Genomic DNA, 20,059 nt, shown 5'->3' with positions numbered 1-20,059 from the left:
AGTTATTCTGCTACACCACTACTGGCCTGCCATTTCTTACTTTTGGGATTGTCCTTTCAGAAAACTTGGTTCTAGCTTTTTTTTTTTTTGCCCATTATTAGGATTTTCCATTTTTCATGTTATCTTCAATTCCCTTTCTCCTGCTTTCCTTTTCTTTCACCATGTCCTTTTCTGTACCCCTTTAATTACCTTTTGAATTTTTATCAGATTATGGCATTAGTCAAATATTTTTTATATGTAAATAGCCTACTGATTGTGTTCAGGGTCATTGGAGTCAGGTTGCCTGTAATTAAATTCAGGCCTTATTATTTACCAGGTATAGGCACTTGGGCAACTTACTTACCTCTCTGTATCTCAGTTTCTCCATTTATGAGAATAAGAATAATGCCTATTTTCTATGGCTGTGGAGCAAGTATCAAATGAATTAGCAAATGTGAAGTGCTTAGAATAATGCCTGGCATGCAGAATGTGCTTTATAAATGAACTGCTTTTATATCATTACAACCAGGATTCCCCTGCTAATGGATGGCTAATGGACAGTTAGAATTTAATTCACATTTGAACAACTTGTTCTTTGTCTTCTCTCTCCTTCAGCAGATGTGGTCATCAAAGAAGAGACTAAAGACAAAATAAAAGATGGCACCTCTAAGGCTCAGAATTCAGGTGATCAGCAGGGCACTCTCCAGCACACAGCTGAGCTTGTCCAACTGCCTCATATAGCAAGAGTGTCCAGTAAACCAGAGGCAGTTGTCAGGCCAGAGGAGTCCAAGACCTCCGCAGAGCAGCAAAGCAAAAACTCCTCCCCCAAGAACACAAGCATCTTACCACCTATTGTATGACCTCTGCTGAGGGTGTGTCCTGTTCCTTTTCACCAATGCTTTGTATTAGAGACCACACTTATATTGTACAATACTTCAGATTGCTGTTTTTAATTCATAAATGTTTGTTTAAAAATCAACAACAACAAAACCACAACTCTAGTCACATGGCCAGTTGGCATGGTTTCTGATATGGATGGAAGAGGATGTCCTTGCATCTACATTCCTTCCTTATGCCCTCAACAAGATAAAACAATGAGTGTGTATATTGGGCAGGGCAGGGAGCATTAAATACTCAGTTATATCATCACTAATAGAACTCTAAATTTTTATTTTTGCCCGAGACAGGATTCTTATTTGATAATGACAGAAGGTAAACTCAAAACAGTTTGAACAATAAAGGACATTTATCGGTTTATGTAATTGGGGAATCAGAAAGGGTAAGTGTAGCTTCAGGCATAGCAGGATCTAGGGATTCAAACAAGGTCACAGGGCTCAGACTCCCTCTGCATCTTAGCCTTGCTTCTTTTTATGGTTAATTTCTTTCTGAAGACAAGCTCTGCTCAGAAGTTTGTCTTGGACCACTATTATTCAGTCAAAATATGCAGTCTTCCTTGTGGGCAGGGAGGTCTTAGAAATGATTGGACTTAAGCCAGTCACTATGTCTGAGACACTGGGATCCTCTGATTGGACAGACTGGGTCACAAGGCCACATTAAGAAGGTTGTGGTAGTGGTAGCACCCCATCTGATGTTTCTCTAGGATCACAATAGCAGGTGTTTGTTCATCCACCAATCGCAAAGTCTAAGTAAGTCCATTTATTTTGCCTTTCTAGTCCTCATCTAATGAATAAATAATCTCTGTAGGGTTGTAATTATAGTGCAGGTAAAATTTTACAAGAAGCTAAAAATTATAACATCATTTTAATCACTTTGTACTATTCTATAAAGAGAGACATCAGATAATTGAAGCTATGGGTTTGGATGAAATCACCTAGGGAAGATAATATAGAGTGACAATAGCAGAGGGCCAAGAGACAGTCCTATAAAAGATAAATATATGTAAGGGTTGACAGAGTTTAGTAGAGTCCCAAAGAGACATAGAAAAAATAGGATATTAGAAACTAGAAAAGAAAGTTTACAGAAGGAAGGATCAAGAATATAAAATTCCACAGAAAGGTCAAAATAAGAACAGAAAATGCTTCTTAAATGGGGTGATATGGACATTAAGTCAGAGCAGCATCATAGTAGGTAACTTGTCCCATGTCCTATAACCAGAAAGGTACAGAACTGGAAATAAAATTCAGGTCTTCTGGACCTCTTGACATCAGCTATCTTCAGCCATGGACAAAGCTGAGGCAGACAGTCATTTTGTTCTTGAAGCCAAATCCTTGATACCATAATCAGAATAATTTGGGTTGAATATTAGAAAATATTTCCCAATTTGCATGGCTTTAAAAGGCTGAATGAGTTGATAAATTGTGGCTTCTTATTTTTAGGGGACACTTGAAGGCAGGGGACTGCAAGTTGTGACACAGGTCTAAGGACCTTTGTCAGGAACTCTCAGTTCAGCATTATTTTCTTCTGCTATCCATCTGATTATTTTTTCATCCCTGAAATTTCTTTACCTTATTGCCCCATTGGATCCCACAGAAACCATACACTTGGAGCACTTTAATTGTAATTTTTTTATTTTATGTCCTTGCTCGCATGGACAGGAAAATCTGCAAAATCCAGTGACTAGCATAAGATGACATGTCTTTGATGTGAGTGGGATGAGGATATAAAGAAAGAAGCTGTGGAAGTGAGAAAGAAGGGAAGGGAAAAGGGCTGAGCCAACTGCTGCAAGAGGGGAAAGCAGTGAGTGGGCGCCCATCACAAGTTCTCCATCAACCAGTCCAGCAGCTGCAGCCGTGTGACATTCCCCACTGCCTCATCCAGCTGTCGCTCCTTCTCATAGCGCAGCACAGACTGCAGAACCTCACCTACGCTGCGTCCTTTTTCCACCGCGGCAGCTGAGAGCTGAAGTAGCTGTGGAAAGGAAAGAAAGTAGTAGTGGAAGGGCAGAATGTCCCATAGCAGGCCAGTAAGGTGCTGCCAAGGGTAGAACAAAGAGGCAAGGTAGATTTTGAGAAACTTCAGCAAAACAGACTCTATAATTAAATGTTGAGAAGACTTCCTTAATTGTAAAGTTTGCTGGCCTGTTTGGCAGAAGAAATTTGGTTATGTCACCCTTAATTTAAAGAAGAGGTGTTAAAACCCACCTGTCCATGATATGGAAAATATGATTTCCTACTAAGAGTAAAATCTTCCTGCTTCCAGTGGCTGTTTGGTCAATGGTGTTCTTGCTTCCTAAGGTGTTCTTAAGTTCACTGTAATATCAAACAGTCCCCATCATTGCCCCAAGATCAACAAGGGCAGGAGAGAAATATGTCAAAGGACAAAGGTGGATGCTGTCCCATGCTCCACAGACCAGAGACCCTTGGAATGTTAGAGCAGGAATGCAGTTCAAAGATGCATTCAACCCTCGTGAAAATGTTTCCCAAAGAGGTGAAGAGACTTGCAATACAGTGCTAGAAATTAGCAGAGGCAAAATTCATACCCGGGTCTCTGAACCTGATGTTTAGTTTTCTTATCAAGTATAAAATGAGAAAATTTATGCAAAGCAACCTCTTTAATATGAACATAGTAGATTGCCATTCATCTGGAATCTTAGCAGCAACAAACTAAAATAACCCAAGTTTTATTTTGTGCATTATGCACATCATTCTATGATAAAAAGTCAAAGAGCAAATAAACAGGCCAAATATCAGGAGCTCTTTCAGAAGGGAAAATTTCCATGTGAGAAACCAAAATACATACAAATACTGTTGACACAAATGGAAAAACAAAGTCTTGATAAAAGAAGCTATAAAGAAGAACTAAAGAGAAATTGTAGAAAAAAATCCAAAATGAAAACTAATTGGATGGGCAAATAAAAAGAAATGGCAGTAAACTTGAAGATAGAACAACAGAAATTAGCTTCATGGAACAATGTAGAATTGATTAAACTTATTTAAAAGTGATTAAAAAATAAACAGACTTTGGGGCCTGTATGACAATGTTAAAATGTTTTATATTTATGTCATTTGAATCCTAGAAGGAGAGGGGGGAAAGGGTGGTGCAGAAAAAAATACTGGAAGAAATAATGAATGAAAGCTTCCCTAATTTGCCATAAGAAGCTCAGTGAACCTAAAATAAGATAAACCCAAAGAAATTCACTTTAATTTCAATGTCTCTCTTGGTTATATTTTGCTTGCTTGTTTGTTTTGTTGATTAGGTTTCACTTATAGGTGAGACTGTCACCTCAATAAATTCAATAAAAGGGAAAAAAGAAATTCACTTTAAGACTTGTTATAATCAAATTGGTTAAAATTAAAGAAAAAGAAAAAATCAAAAGCAGCCATAGAGAAATGGCACATTATATGGGAACAATAATTTGAGTGACAACAGATTTCTTATCAGAAATCACAGAAGCCAAAATGATACGGCACAACATTTTAAAAGCACTAAATGAAAAGAACTATCAAAGCAGAATTCTATATCCAGTAAAAATATACTTCAGCAATAAAGGTTAAATAAAGAAAATTTCAGATTAAAGAAAACTAAGAGAATTCATGATCAGAAAATGTGTTCTAGTTTTTAAAACAAAAGAAAGCTATCAAAAGGAAACTGGGAACATCGAGGATAAACAAAGAACAACAGAAACAGTGAAAATCTCAGTATAAATAATAAACTATTCTCAGTTCTTTAAAATATGTTTTATGACTGAAGTAAAATATAACAGTCTAAAAGTTTTTAATATGTGTAAATTAAATACATGAAAACTACAATATAGAGGGAAGTGTAAAGGGGCCTAAATGGTAAGATGTCTACATTCTAGTTTAAGTGGCAACTATTTATCCTACATAGACTCTGAAAAGTCAAGTATGTATATTGTCACTCTGAGAAAAACCACTAAAAAGCTACACAAAGAGATGTAGTCAAAAACAGATAAAAATGGAATGCTAAAAAAATGTTCAAACAATCCGAAAGGCAACAAAGAGAAAGGAAGGAGAAAGATAAAGAATAAATAGAATTAATATTAAAATAGTAGACCTAAATTCAAACATATCAATGATTTAACTAAATGTAAGTAGTCTAAACACACCAATTGTCAGAATGAATAAAAAATATGACCCAACTATACTTTGCCTACAAAAAAAAACTCACTTCAAATGATATAGGTAGGTTAAAAGTAAAATTATGGAATAAGACATAAATAAAAATAAAAATAGCAATCAAAAAAAAGCTTGAACCTCAACATTCATGGTCAATTTATTTTTTTATATAAAGGGAAAAATAACTCAAAAGGGCCAGATATCCATTTTTATTTCCAACAAATGGTGTTGAGACAACTGTAAAAGAATAAATTAGACCCCTACCTCATCTCATACATACACATGAACTCAAAATGGATCACAGCCTAAATATAAGAGCAGAAATTGTCAAATATTTTGAAATAATAAAAAGAAAATTTTCATAACTTCATGTTAGATAGTGTTTCTCAATCTGACAATACTGACCTTTTAGGTCAGATTATTCTTTGTTGTGAGATTGTCCTGTGCATTGTAGAGTGTTCAGCAGCATCCTTGGCTTCTACCAAGAACACTACACTAGTTTCAACCCCCTTCCTAGTTTTGACAGTAATATATATCTCCATACCAAATGTCCCTTGGGGGCAAAACTACCTCCAGTTGAGAACCACTGAGCTATGCAAAGATATAACATCAAAACACAAGCAACAAAAGCAAACAGTGATAAACTAGATTTCATCATTAAGACTTTTGCTCTTCAAAAGACTTCATTAAGTTAAAAAAAACAGACTGAGAGAAAATATTTGCAAATCATACTTTTGGTGAAGGACCTGTATCCAGAATATATAAAGAATACTTGTAACTTTATAACAAGAAAACAACAGTCAAAACATGGGCAAAAGATTTGCATAGACAATTCAACAAAAAATATATATGAATGGCTAATTAGCCCATAAGATGTTCAAATCCTTAGACAATTTTAATGTGTGTATGTCAAATTAAATCCACCACCAAATACTACCTTAATAGCTATAATAAATGTTGATGAGGATGTGGAGAAACTGAAGCCTACATAAACTGTTGGTGGGAATGTAAAATGGTACATTTTTGGAAAACAAAAATTGGCAGTTTTTAAAAATATACTTACCATAAGGTGCAGCAATTCAACTCCTTGTTTCTCAAGAGAAATGAAAATGCATGTGCCCACAAAGACTTGTATGTGAATGTTCATAGTAACACTATTCATGATAGCAAACAAGTAGAAACAATCCAAATGTCCTTTACTGGTGAATGAACAAACAAAATGTAATATATCTTCACAATGAAACACTATCCAGCAATAAAAAGGAATGAACTATTGATACATACTTCATCATGGATAAACCTCAAAAAACATTGTGCTAAGTGTGAATGGCCAAATGTAAGACTATGGATTTTATGGCTCCACTGTGTAAACTGTTGGCAAGGGAAATCTGTGATAGAAATCAGGTTAATGGTTGTCTGAGGCTGGGGGTGCAAATCGAGAAATACAGCCTATAAAATTCTGAGATCGAGACATAAGGAGTCCCTAATCATATTGATATTAAAAGATATTATAGAATAACAGTAATTGAAATGATGTGCTAGCTCTGGCTGGTGTGGTTTAGTGGATTGAGTGCAGATCTGTGAACCAAAGGGTAGCCAGTTCGATTTCCAGTCAGGGCACATGCCTAGGTTGCAAGCCAGGTCCCCAGTAAGGGGTGTGTGAGAGGCAACCACACATTGAGGTTTCTCTCCCTCTCTTTCTCCCTCCCTTCCCTTCTCTAAAAATAAAAAAAATCTTTAAAAAATGATATGCCAATTTAAATAGTATTTAAATAGTAAATAGTCAAACAATTCAGTGAAACAACAGAAAATTTTGAAAAAGAACTAAAGGTAGTTAACCATCTGAGAAAAATTGCATCACTTTATATAAAAATAAATTCAAAATAGATCAAAGTCTTAAATTTTTTTTTTTTAGAAAACATAACTATTGGGCACTTAGGCTGTTTCCTGCATTTGACTATTGTAAATAGTGCTGTTATGAACATAGGGGTGCATAAGTTCTTTTGAATTGGTGTTTTGGGATTTGGGGGGTATATTTCCAGCAGTGCAATGCTGGGTCAAAAGGAAGTCCCACTTTTAGTTTTTTGAGGAAATTCCATAATGTTTTCCACAGTGGCTATACCAGTCTACATTCCCACCAACAATGTACTAGGGCTCTCTTTTCTCCACAACCCTCTCCAGCACTTGTTGAGATTGGTTTATGATGGCCTTTCTGACTGGTGTGAAGTGGAATCTTGATGTGGTTTTAATTTGCATCTCTCTGATGGCTGGTGATGCTGAGTGTCCTTTCACATGTCTCTGGGCCCTCTGTATGTCCTCATAGGAGAAGTGTCTATTCAGATCCTTTGCCCATTGTTTAATTGGATTGTTTGACTTCCTCCTGTTGAGTCATATGAGTTCTTTACATATTTTGGAGATCAAATCCTTGTCCAAGGTATCATTGGCAAATATGTTCTCACATATGGTTGGCTTCCTTTTCATTTTGATGATGGTTTCCTGAGCCATGCAGAAACTTTTTAATTTGCCCTAGGAGATACAGTGATGAAAATATTGCTGTGTGGGATATCTGAAATTTTACTGCCTATGTTTTCCTCTAGGACTTTTATGGCATCACGACATATTTAAGTCTTTTATCCATTTTGAGTTTATTCTGGTATATGGTGTAAGTTGGTGGTCTAAGTGCCCATCAGTAAATGAGTGGATAAAAAAACTGGTACATTTACACAATGGAACACTACACAGCAGAAAGAAAGAAGGAACTCCTACCCTTCAAGACAGCATGGATGGAACTGGAGAGTATTATGCTAAGTGAAATAAGTCAGGTGGTGAAAGACAAATATCATGCGATCTCACTTATAAGAGAAACCTAATAAACTAATGAGTGAAATAAAACCAGAGGCATGGAAACAAGGAACAGACTGACAGCAACCAGAGGGGAGGTGGGAGGGGGCTTAGGGTGGAAAGAAGGGGAAAAGACTAGTCAAGGAACACGTATGAATGACCCATGGACATGGATAATGGTGGGGGTTGACTGTGAGACTGGGAGTGGGCTGGGCAGGAGAGAGCAAAAGGGGAAAAATTGGAACAACCGTAATACAATAACAATAAAATATTTTTAAAAACATAACTATTGAGAGAAAATTTGGGAAAGTTTTGTTAATATCTTGGAGTAAAGAATATCTTCCAAAATATGACATGAAATCCAGGAAAAAATAAAAGAAAAAATGTCTTAGATTTGGTTACATAAACATTTTAAAAATTCTATATGGCAAAAACAAATTGACAAAACACCAAAAGACAAATGATTAAAGAATGTATTTAATATCACAAAGGCTAATTTCCTTATATATAAAACTCCTGGAGATTAAAAAGAAAAAGAATAATAACCCAATGGAAAAATAGGCAGGGGGTATAAACAAACAATTCGCCCATGAAAAAGAAAATTAAAATGACTCTTAAACTTACAAAAAAGATAGTCACCCTCATTCCCAATAAACCAAGTGCAAAGGAAAGCAGCACTTGACAAAGATCACGAGTTTGCCACTCACTGTTGATTAAAGTATGGAAAATAGGCACTTTCATGTTGTTTTAGTAGATGTACAAATTGGTACAAGCTTTGTGGAAGGCAATTTGAGGATATATATCAAATACACAAATAGACATTAATGGTGATCGTGAAGTTCCTTTTCTAAGTATTTAGCATATACAGATGCATTTGATTGTGTGCACACAGCATTGCACTTAGTAGCAAATATTGGCAGCTGAAATGTTCATACACAGGAAAATGGTTAAATACAGCACCTTCATGCAATACAGTGATATGCAGCCGTTAAAAAGAATGTGGCAGCTCTATATGTTCAGAACAGAATATACATATTATACTATGATTTGAGACTTAAAGTGAAATATATACACACAAGTACTTATGTATGCATATATATTTCTAAAGGGATAAGTAACTATTACATTGTAAGGGGCAGAGCCTTAGGTATTTGACAGGGAGGTGCAACCCACGTTGTTGTGGCACTGTATGTAGGGGAGGGGTCAGAGAAGGGACAATGCTGCTTGCTTGGCTCTCAGCCAGCTTTCAGTTACCTCCTCTGTGACCCACAAGCAAATTGGGCCTGTCTGGTGCTGATTTCTGGGTGGGTGAGTATATGTATGTTCTAGGACCCTGTGGATCTCTCCAACAAATTCTTCTGTGAGGCTGAGAATTTCTTCCACTGCCACAAGCCCCACAAGCTTTTATAGTCACAGGTTTTGAGGTTTTATTTCTCCATGCCAGAACCCTAGGTTACAGAGTCCATCTAGCTCCCCAGTTGTTCCTCATAGTTTATGTACACACAAATGTGGGACTGCCCCCTCTGGTCTGCCAGTCACCACCTTGCCTACCCGGTCTTCTTACTGCTGCCTTGCCATGTCATCTCTGCCCTGGCTGCCCATCGCAGGCCATCCTACCAGTCTGGATGAATGTTTCTTCTTTAACCCCTTGATAGCCGGACTTCCATACAATGGCCCAAATGAAAGAACAGACCAAAGCTCCAGAAAAAATACATCTAAGTGATGAAGAGATAGCCAGCCTATCAGATGCCTATCAGCCTATCAGCCTATCAAATGGTTGAATATGGTCACAAAATGGAGGAGAAAGTGAAGGCTATGAAAAGTGAAATAAACGAAAATACACAGGGAACCGACAATGACGAGAAGGAAACCAGGACTCAAATCAACAGTCTGGAGCAGAAGGAAGAAATAAATATTCAACCAGAGCAGAATGAAGAAACTAGAAATAAAAAAAAATGAGGAGAAGCTTAGGAACCTCCAGGACAACTTTAAACATTCCAACATCTGAATCATAGGAGTGCCAGAAGGAGAAGAGGAAGAGTAAGAAATTGAAAACTTATTTGAAAAAATAATGAAGAAGACCTTCCCCAATCTGGCAAAGGAAATAGACTTCTAGGAAGTCCAGGAAGCTCAGAGAGCCCCAAAGAAGTTGGACCCAAGGAAGCACACACCAAGGCACATCATAATTACATTACCCAAGGTTAAAGAGAAGGAGAGAATCTTAAAAGCAGCAAGATGAAAGGAGACAGTTACCTACAAAGAAGTTCCCATCAGATTGTTAGCTGATTTCTCAAAAGAAATCTTAAAGGCAAGAAGGGACTGGAAAGAAGTATTCAAAGTCATGAAAGGCAAAGGCCTCCATCCAAGATTGCTCTATCCAGCAAAGCTATCATTTAGAATGGAAGGGCAGATAAAGTGCTTCCCAGATAAGGTCAAGTGAAAGGAGTTCATCATCACCAAGCCCTTATTATATGAAATATTAAAAGGACTTATCTGACAAAAAGAAGAAGATAAAAATACAAACAGTAAAATGCCAACAAACTCACAACTATCAACAAGTGAATCTAAAAAACAAAAATGAAAGCTAAGCAAACAACTAGAAGAGGAACAGAACCACAGAAATGGAGATCACAGGGAGGGTTATCAGAGGGAGAATGGGGGAAAAGGTACAGGGACTAAGAAGCATAAACGGTAGGTACAAAATAGACAGGGGGAGGTTAGGAATAGTGTAGGAAATGGAGAAGCCAAAAAACTTATATGTACTACCCATGGACATGAAGTAAGGTGGGGGGGATGCTGGTAGGATGGGAATACAAGGTGGAGTGGAAAAAAGGGGAGAAAAAAATGGGACCACTCTAATAGCATAATCAATACATATACTTAAAAAATAAAAAGATAGGCAAGAAATTGATCCCAATGATTTTTCTCCAGGAAGAATAATAGAATGGAAGATAAGGATGAAAAAAAAACCCTTATTTTTCATTGTACATCCTTTTGTGCCTTTGGATGTTGAACTATACACATATTATCTATTAAAAATGCATACAAATTCATTTAAAGGAATTGGGCTCATGAGTATTCCAGTGTTATTGTGTTCAATCACTTGTGTCAGCATGAGAGTATTCATACACATTAATCCTTTTCCCCAAAAATCTAAAATCATTTTGGGAAGTTTCTTTGATATATACTTCTCCAGCTGTTCTTAAAAATATAGTGATATCTTCTTTTAAGATTTTTAATCAGTCTAAAGCTTTTGTGAATATAGCTCCCCTCTGTAAATGGCTATGTGCTAAAACGGTTGTCTGTTTTACAGACTGGCAAAACTGTAGTGACTGAGACTCTTTACAGTTTGCCAAGACTCAGGGATATTTGTAGGATTGGAACTCCACATTCTGTTCTCTAGCCCAAACTTGAATGTACACAAAGGCCACCTGGTAATTTTGCTAAATTGCTAAAGTGAAGATTCTGATTCAGTAGGGTAGAAGTGGAGCCTGAGATTCCAAACTTCTAACAAGCTGCTGGCTGACACCAATGTTGGTTCAGAGATCACATTTTGAGTAGCAAGTCCACACATCATATAGTATCTTGTTTAGGTCTAGTGTAGCCTAATCTAGAGGTTTTAAAATTCTGTGTCTTCCCAGTCATCAGATAAACCAAGTAGCCCAGTTGCAGGGTTTACAAATGCCACTTACTAAACAGATAAAACCTCTTACTTTATCTGTCCTCTGTTTTCTGTGAGGATGAATTATTTTTATAAATAATCCCAGGCTCCAGTGCCACCCCTTAATACTTAATTGGTAACCACCACCATTCTACTTTTATCAGTTGAGACAATAATCAAAATCCCTAAAGGTGTGTATGTGTGTTTGTGTGTGGTAGGAATGGTCTCTATTTTTTAATTCCTCTAGAGTAGCATGAAGCAGCAACTTGCATAAATGTTCATGCTTTCCAGACTCAAAATCTCCTTTCAGTGAGCAGTTCCAAGGCCTACATTGGGAGGAGCAAGGAGTTAGAAGGCACACTTAATCAGTAATAACAGTGATAAGATGGTTTCCCATTTGCCTTATTCTTTAGTCTTCTCAATTGATTCAGAACTTAGGGTTGTGGGGAAAGGCATGTTATTTATCAAATATCTTCAAATCTCCAATACCACCTAGACAAGCAATTAAAACAATAATGACAGTTTGGAAAAATTCATCATTTTAGATCATTCACGCCCTACTCCCAACTCCCTTAACACATCTCAGGATGCTTCCCTGCAGCCCCTTCTCATTCTTTGGGCATTGCTGTCCTATCCAAAATTCAGCCTGAAGCCCATATATTAATATGATTCTTTCACCAAGTCTCTTGGGAGATTTTGCATTTATGCCATCCCACCAATATATGCAGAAAAAAATCAGATTTGATTTATCATATACCCCCACTTTTCCCCCTTTGATGTAATTCTTATTGGGCATACTATACTTTTACTCTATCCATTATTTCTGCCAAGAGGCATGATCTTCAAATTCTTACTGTCCCCATTCTATTCTCCTAGTGGCTATCTTCCCATTCAGAAAGAAGACAACTTAAAACCCCAATGAACAATTATCTTCCTTACCTTTTCTTGGATTCCTTCATCATCACCAGCAAAGTACAAAATAGGGACATTGAGCTCAGAGGCGGCTACCCATTGAAGTACGGCTTGGAGTTGCTTGTTCTGAACACTATCAATTAGGTTATGATTGCTGACAACCACTTTGGGTGCTGCACACCCTTCAGGGAGCTGTCCTGATACACCTCTCAATTCATTATGGATAGCTTGATAGGCATTCTGTAAGACAGCCTCTGCTGTCCCTGTGCCCTTGACTGGTAAACACTCATATAAACTATCAGGAAAGTTTGAAGTTGGCCTGGTAGTATCACCAGACTTATCATCTCCCAGTTTTGCAAAGGGAGGGTCACAGGACTTGGCAATAATGAGACAAAGCTTCATCACTGAGTCCATCAGATGTTCTACCATCTCCCCATTCATGTGGCCATCTAGCTGGTCAGCAACTATCATGCTCAGCCCAGGAAAGGTACCATCAGCCTCATCACCTTCACTTAGTTTTATGGGAGAAGGGGTTACAGGTCTTTTGAAGAAGTCTTCCTTAATTGGTTGTTCTGGCACCTTGGGTTCACAGCTACTGTCATTCTTGAAAATGGTCTCAGTAAGTAAATTCCGGATAAAGTTGAAGAAAATGCTCTTTAGATCTTTCTTTTCTGCTTCTTCTTTGTTACGTCCCCCATAAGGACACTTAAGGTTGGTCTCATCAGAAATGACAGGGGGCTTGTTGGTGGGAAAGTTGGTAGAACTAGCAGCATCAAGGAAGCTCTGTGGATCCATGCTTCCTCCTTGGGCCAGGTGGTACTGAATTAGAAGTAAGGCAGATACAAGCAGGTCCTTGACCCAGGAGTCTGAATCACACATAAAATTCTCAGGATTCTCTACGTGATGCATGGGAGGGTTGAGGTCGCCAATATCCAGGGGATATCCAAGGGGATATCCAAAGGGATATTCTGGTGTAGGGCTACATTGGTCATTGGGAACTGGAAATGTTACACACTGGGTACCTGGAAATATTCCTTCTTTATTCTGACTTTTATGCCACAAGCTCAGTCCTTCTTTGATAAGGTGTTCACCCAAAGTTTCAGCACATGTCTTCTCTGGTTCACGTGGGGGACAGCATATTTTTTCCCTCAATTTACCTTCAGATTTCATTGTTGCAAAATTTACATTTCGTTTTTTAGGGTCACCCATTCCTTTCATGGAGAGGAGGGAATAACTCTCTGACTTGTCCTTGGTTTTCCTGATATTCTCAGGAGGTTTCTTGGCAAACACCACAGAGTATAGCTTATTCAGCATAGCATCCATGATATCTGTGGCCTTCTGGCTTCCATGAGAGAAGAAACTTCTTTTCACAGCTGACACAAAGTCTGTATCAGTCATGAGAGTCCCTGTGACATTGTGGAGGTTCTTCATGAAGGAGTCAATGAGATCTGAGACCACGTCTTTTGCATGCTTGATCAGTACCTTCTTCAGCAGGATGGTGGCAATGGTTGTGTCCTTCACTTGGATTTTCAGGGTCTTCATGATGGAGACCATCATATCAGATACCACACTATTAGCATAGGTCATGATCTTTTGACTAAGAGAAGCTGTAAAGTCATCAGGCCTCTCTTGCCCACTGAACAACTTTCTCTCCCCAGGTAAGGACCATCTACCCCCTTTAGCATCACCTGCATTATGAGATTCAAACACTTCTTTATAGAAGAAAGACTTCTTAGAAGCAGGCTTATCATCTGGACCCTTGTTTTCCTTGATCTTCAAAGTGGTTTTATATTTCAAATTTGAGGGACTCTGTAATGATCCTAAGACTTTATCACCAGGGCCAGGAAATTTATCTGAGGTAGCATCCTTGGAACATTCGGCGACGGTCTCATTCACTAGCTCTGATGCCACTTTACTCAGGCTTTTGTTGAGTGGGGGTTCATCCCCCATATACAATGACTGATGGACACATTTGTTTTCAGAGCCATCAATCCTTTCATTGATCTCCTTGCGGGCCATGGCTATGACTAAGTTTGTGAGGCGGTTAGCATAGAAGGAAACTTCATCTACTGTTCTTTCATTACCAGCTTGGGCGCCGGCATCCTGGAGAGGGTTCTCTCTGTGAGTCACCTCAAAATGAAATCTCCCTGGACTGCCCTTGTTGGGGGTATTGTAGTAGTCCACGAGGAAACCCCTGCATGGGCCTCCTGAGTTGGTCATTTCCCCACCAAAGGATGATTCTCCAGGCTTGAAACTAACATCTTGGAACCCTGCTGTACTTTTTTCCAGGTCTCTGCGGAGCCAGCTGAGCACTCTGACAGGATCAGTTGAGGCTTCCTTAAAAACAGACAGGGATTCATCTGACTATCACAAAATAAGTATATGGGATATTCAGGACAACTCAAAGGTCAGTTACAAAAATGGTTACCTTGCTGAAGCCTGAACTACTCCATCAACACAAAAAAATAAGCAATGTTTATTGAGTATCAGGCACTGTTCCAAGTATTTTTGACTATTATCTAATTTAATATTACTTGCACAGTAAAGGTAAATGTTGGCTCTCTTATCATCCACATTTTACAGAGGAGGAAATTGAAGGACTGAGAGATTTAGTTACTCATCTGAAGTTATACAGCTAATCATTGATGGAGCAGGAATTCCAACCCAGGAAGTCTGACTCCAGAGCCCATGTTGTTGGCTACTATACTATATTGCATCTAACAACATATATCTTTAAGATCTGACAGTCATCAGCTACACAGCTGACTTAGCATTTGAACTACATCAGATTTTCTTATGTTAATATTAATTGCTATTTTCTATGATCTATTTTTATTTAGGTCTCATCACAAAATACATTTTTCAAAAATTATAAAATTCAAGAATAATTGTGCATAATTGATCACTTTGCCAGACTACACAGGCATAATCTGGTTATGCTAAATGGCTTCCAATGGACTACTTACTATCACTTAAGTTAATGATCTGATTTATAATTGAGGAGTTAATATTTGTGCACAACTTATTAGTTAAATGAATACAGATTCTTTGGTGGAAATAAACACATGCACATACTTATATGTTTACATTTTGTAATCTATAATCTTCACTTGAACACAGGTTAAAATAAGAATTTATGTAAAAATGTTCTATTCACCATCAAATGTAATGAATCATTATAATTATTGGAATTATGTCTTCTGGAAATTACAAGTATTGCCCATCTTTAAAGATTAATTTGGTATTTTAATTACCAAGTGACATATAGTTACTAGATACTATTTGTTAAATACTTATGTTTGCCGGGCATTGTGCTAAGTACTTTACACACATTATTTAATTTAATCATCATATACACCCTGTAAGGATGGCATTACTCTTCCAGTTTCATAGATAGAAAAACTGAGGCATAGAGAAGTTAAATAAACTTACTAACATTTCATAGCTACTGCATGATGGGTGTTAGTATTCAAATCCAGTTCCTACTCTAAAATTGGTGCTGTCTATTCACTGCTGTGTTTTGAAGACTTGGAAAGGAGAGAAAAGCAGTTGTACTAGTCCTCTATAGGGCTGGATTAAGCTGCTTGTTGGCCCTAGTGCTTGGTTCAAAGTCTTTTTTAAAAAATATATTTTATTGATTATGCTATTACAGTTGTCCCATTTTCCCCCCTTCATTCCCCTCCACCCTGCACACCCTCTCCTACCCACATTCCCCCTCTTTACTTCATGTCCATGTGTCATAAGTTATTTAGCTTCTACATTTCCCATGCTGTTCTTGCCCACCCCCCGTCTATTTTCTACCTACCATCTATGCTACTTATTTTCTGTACCTTTTCCCCCTCTCTCCTCCTCCCACTCCCCTGTTGCTAACCCTCCATGTGATCTCCATTTCTGTGGTTCTGTTCCTGTTCTACTTGTTTGCTTGGTTCCTTTTTGCTTTTGTTTTAGGTGTGGCTGCTACTAACTGTGAGTTTGCTGTCATTTTACTATATATGTTTTTTTATCTTCTTTTTCTTAGATAAGTCCCTTTAACATTTCATAAAATAAGGGCTTGGTGATGATGAACTGCTTTAACTTGACCTTATCTGAGAAGCACTTTATCTTCCCTTCCATTCTAAATGAAAGCTTTGCTGGATAGAGAAATCTTGGATGTAGGTCCTTGCCTTTCATGAATTTGAATACTTCCTTGGAATACTTCCAACCCTTTCTTGCCTGCAAGGTCTCTTTTGAGAAATCAGCTGACAGTCTGACGGGAACTCCTTTGTAGATTACTGTCTCCTTATCTCTTGATGCTTCTAGGGGTCTCTACTTCATTTTTACCTTGGCTAATGTAATTATGATGTGCCTTGGTGTGTTCTTTCTTGGGTCCCACTTCTTTGGGACTCTCTGAGCTTCCTGGACTTCCTGGAAGTCTATTTCCTTTGCCAGAATGGGGAAGTTCTCCTTTATTATTTGTTATAAATAAGTTTTCCACTTGTTGCTCTTCTTCTCTTCCTAGTACCCCTATAATTTGTATGTTGGAATATTTAAAGATGTCCTGGAGGTTTCTAAGCCTCTCCTCATTTTTTTTGAATTCTTATTTCTTCATTCTTTCCTGGTTGTATGTTTTCTCTTCCTTCTGGTCCACTCCACTGACGTAAGACCCAGCTTTCATTCCATCACTATTGGTTCCCTGTGCATTTTTCTTCATTTCACTTATTGTAGCCTTCATTTTTTTCATCTAATTTGCAACCAAAATCAACCAATTCTGTGAGCATCCTGATCACCAGTGCTTTGAACTGTGCATCTGATAAGTTGGCTATCTCTGGGTTGCTTAAAAGTACTAGTTCTGGAGCTTTCATTTGGTCTTCTGTTTGAGCCTTCTTCCTCCCCCCAACCCCGATCCTTTGCTCTGGTCACACCTGTTACATATGAGTGGTGGAGCCTTAGGTGTTCACCAGGGTGGGGCACCCCAGTTGCTGGGTTGTGACGCTATATGTGGGGGCGGGGTCTGAGAGAGAACAATGGCACTTGCTCCACTCTCCGTTGAACCTCAGTCCCTTCCACCACTTCCCCCGAGCAAACTGGGCCCCTCTGGTGCCAATTCCCATGTGGGTGGGCTTGTGAACATTCTAGGACCCCATGGGTCTTTCCAACGACCTCTCCTGTGAGGCTGGAAATCTCTCCCTATGCCTCAACCCTCACAGGTGTTTTCAATCAGTGCCCCAAGGCTCTATTTCCCAGTGCTGGGATCCTGGGTTGTGCGCAGTGCCTTGATTCACAATCGCCACCTTGCTGGATCTAATGGTTGCCACCCCTCTGCCGGGGTCCACCTGCTGAGGTCTTGCGCACCCTGGATGCCTTACATGCCTGGTCACAAGGCTTTCTGCTCTAGGCGCTGAGACCCGTGCCGGCTGCCCGACTCCACCCCTCCTACTGGTCTGGATGAACGTGTCTATTTTAACTTCTTGGTTGTCCGACTTCCATACAGTTCAATTTCCTGTCAGTTCTGGTTGTTATTCTGTTTCTAAATTGTGTGTCTAAATTGTCTAAATCTTGGTTATGCGAGGAGGCACAGTGTGTCTGCCTATGCCTCCATCTTGGCAGGAAGTCCTGGTTCAAAGTCTTACTGGTTCTCTGAATATGAACAATGGCTACCATAGGGAAATTTTGTGCATCAGTGGAAAACTATGCATAATTTATAGCATACCCTTCCACACTTTCTGATTCTAATTCTCTTGGACCTACTTTACAATTCTGTAAAGCATAGATAACTGATAGCAATACAATATAATTCTTATCTGTACACATGTTAATTCTGGCCAAGGAAGGATACACTGTAGAAAAGATGCTTCCATTTGCACATTCACTTCAATATTCCTGATCTATATATAAATTCATTTTTTATCTTAGATTCTCTTTTGAATGACACCAGTTAATAAGTTAAGTACTATCTTTAATATGAGTTTGTTTTTATGTAAGTAGGAGAGTCTTTATTTTACCCTTCTCTGAAAATGATCTTTAAACAGTTTTGGAAGTCTTTGCCAAGATGTCCAACAGATTCACCTAATAGATGTAAATGTCATCATGAGAGTAGTGTACCAGGTGTGTGTTGGCCCCCAGAAGTGAATACAAAGTAGAAATGGAACTATGTAGGTGTTCTGTTTTTCTAGTTTCAATTGTCCTCTCTACTAATTTTGCTTTTTGTTTTCACTGTGGTTCCTTTACAGCCAATAATCATTAGTGGCAAAAGTGATTGAGAATTTTGTTTTATTGCCTCACCACTTGGTGACTCTTTAAAAAATTACGGTTTATAGAGAGCTATTCTCTGTTGGGTGAGACACAACAGAAAATCTGTTTTGCTAGTATTTATTGTCTGTCTTAAGTTCAAATCAACTAAAAATTTTATGCCCATTTGGAATGAGAAGAGCCCTTTGATCTCTGGGCAGCTTTGTATTACTGTTTTGACTTTTGTTGTATGGCTTAAAGTTTATTATTTTTTTATTGAGATAGGTGTACAACATAATGATTTGGTATTTGTATATATTGCAAAATGATCAGCAATAAATCCAGTTAACATCCATTGCCACACATAGTTCAAATTATGTTTTCTCATGATGAGGACTTTTAAAATCTACTCTCTTAACTAGTTTCAAATATAAAATACAGTGTATTAACTATAGTCACCATGCTTTACATTCTATCCCCAAGATTTTAATTATTTTTTTCATATAATAACTGACACTTTTTTTAAAAGATTTTATTTATTTATTTTTAGAGAGGGAAGGGAGGGAGAAAGAGAGAGAGAGAGAGAAACATCAATGTGCGGTTGCTGGGAGTCATGGCCTGCAACCCAGGCATGTACCCTGCCTGGAAATTGAACCTGCGACACTTTGGTTCACAGCCCGCGCTCAATCTACTGAGCTACGTCAGGCAGGGCTAGATTTTAATTATTTTAAAACTGTAAATTCATACCTTTTAACCACTTTCACTCATTTTGCTCATCCCTCACCTCTGGCAACCACCAGTTTTCTAAGTCTATGACTTCTTTCTTCTTTTCTTAAGATTCTACATATAAGTGAGATTATGCGGTATTTTTCTTTCTCTCTCTGAGTTATTATTTCATTTAGCATAATGCCCTCAAAGTTCATCCATGTTGTTGCAAATGGTAGAATTTCCTTCTTTTTAATGACTGAATGGTAGTCCATTATATAACATTTTCTTTATTCATCTAGAGATGAACACTTGAGTTGTTTCCATATTTTGGCTACTGTAATTAATGCTGTACAAAACATAAGGATGCGGATATTGCTTCAAGACAGTAATTTTGTTTCTTTCAGAAACAAAAGTGGAATTGCTGTTCATATGGCAATTATTTTAAATAATTTCTTCATATGATTGTGATTAGAATTAAATGAGATTAAATAAGATAATACATACAAAATAACTTATATACTTAACATGGTGTATATCAGATAGATAATACTATTTAAACACTTCAAATAAAGATTAGACTTCAAAAGAGCTAAGAGAAAAGAGAAGCCAAAAAGCTTGATCTTTAGAGTAATGCAGTGAGACATAATTAATCAGCTGTGGAAGTACTAAATAAAACCTGACTTACTCCATGTATGGAGAAGTAGTACTCTGGGTG

General features: G+C 37.9%; 2 protein-coding genes across 2 annotated transcripts in view; one reads left to right on the top strand and one right to left on the bottom strand.

The window, feature by feature from the left end:
* The window catches only part of DYRK4 (dual specificity tyrosine phosphorylation regulated kinase 4), a 50,197-nt gene extending 49,358 nt beyond the window's left edge, over positions 1–839 (top strand). The window contains exon 15 of the mRNA XM_045830437.1: positions 595–839. Within this exon, the coding sequence (XP_045686393.1) occupies positions 595–839 (245 nt within the window). The remainder of the gene's footprint in view (positions 1–594) is intronic.
* A 1,852-nt stretch (positions 840–2,691) lies between these two features.
* AKAP3 (A-kinase anchoring protein 3) overlaps positions 2,692–20,059 on the bottom strand; it is a 41,830-nt gene continuing 24,462 nt past the window's right edge. The window contains exons 4-5 of the mRNA XM_045830523.1: positions 12,457–14,766; positions 2,692–2,847 (exon numbers count right to left, since the gene is read on the bottom strand). Of these exons, the coding sequence (XP_045686479.1) occupies positions 2,692–2,847; positions 12,457–14,766 (2,466 nt within the window). The remainder of the gene's footprint in view (positions 2,848–12,456; positions 14,767–20,059) is intronic.

Source organism: Phyllostomus hastatus, unplaced genomic scaffold (genome assembly GCF_019186645.2).
Source record: "Phyllostomus hastatus isolate PE091 unplaced genomic scaffold, TTU_PhHast_1.1 phas_contig_152, whole genome shotgun sequence".
NCBI lineage: Eukaryota > Metazoa > Chordata > Mammalia > Chiroptera > Phyllostomidae > Phyllostomus > Phyllostomus hastatus.
The sequence above is the reverse complement of the archived record's forward strand: the minus strand, read 5'-3'. Positions and strand labels throughout refer to the sequence as shown.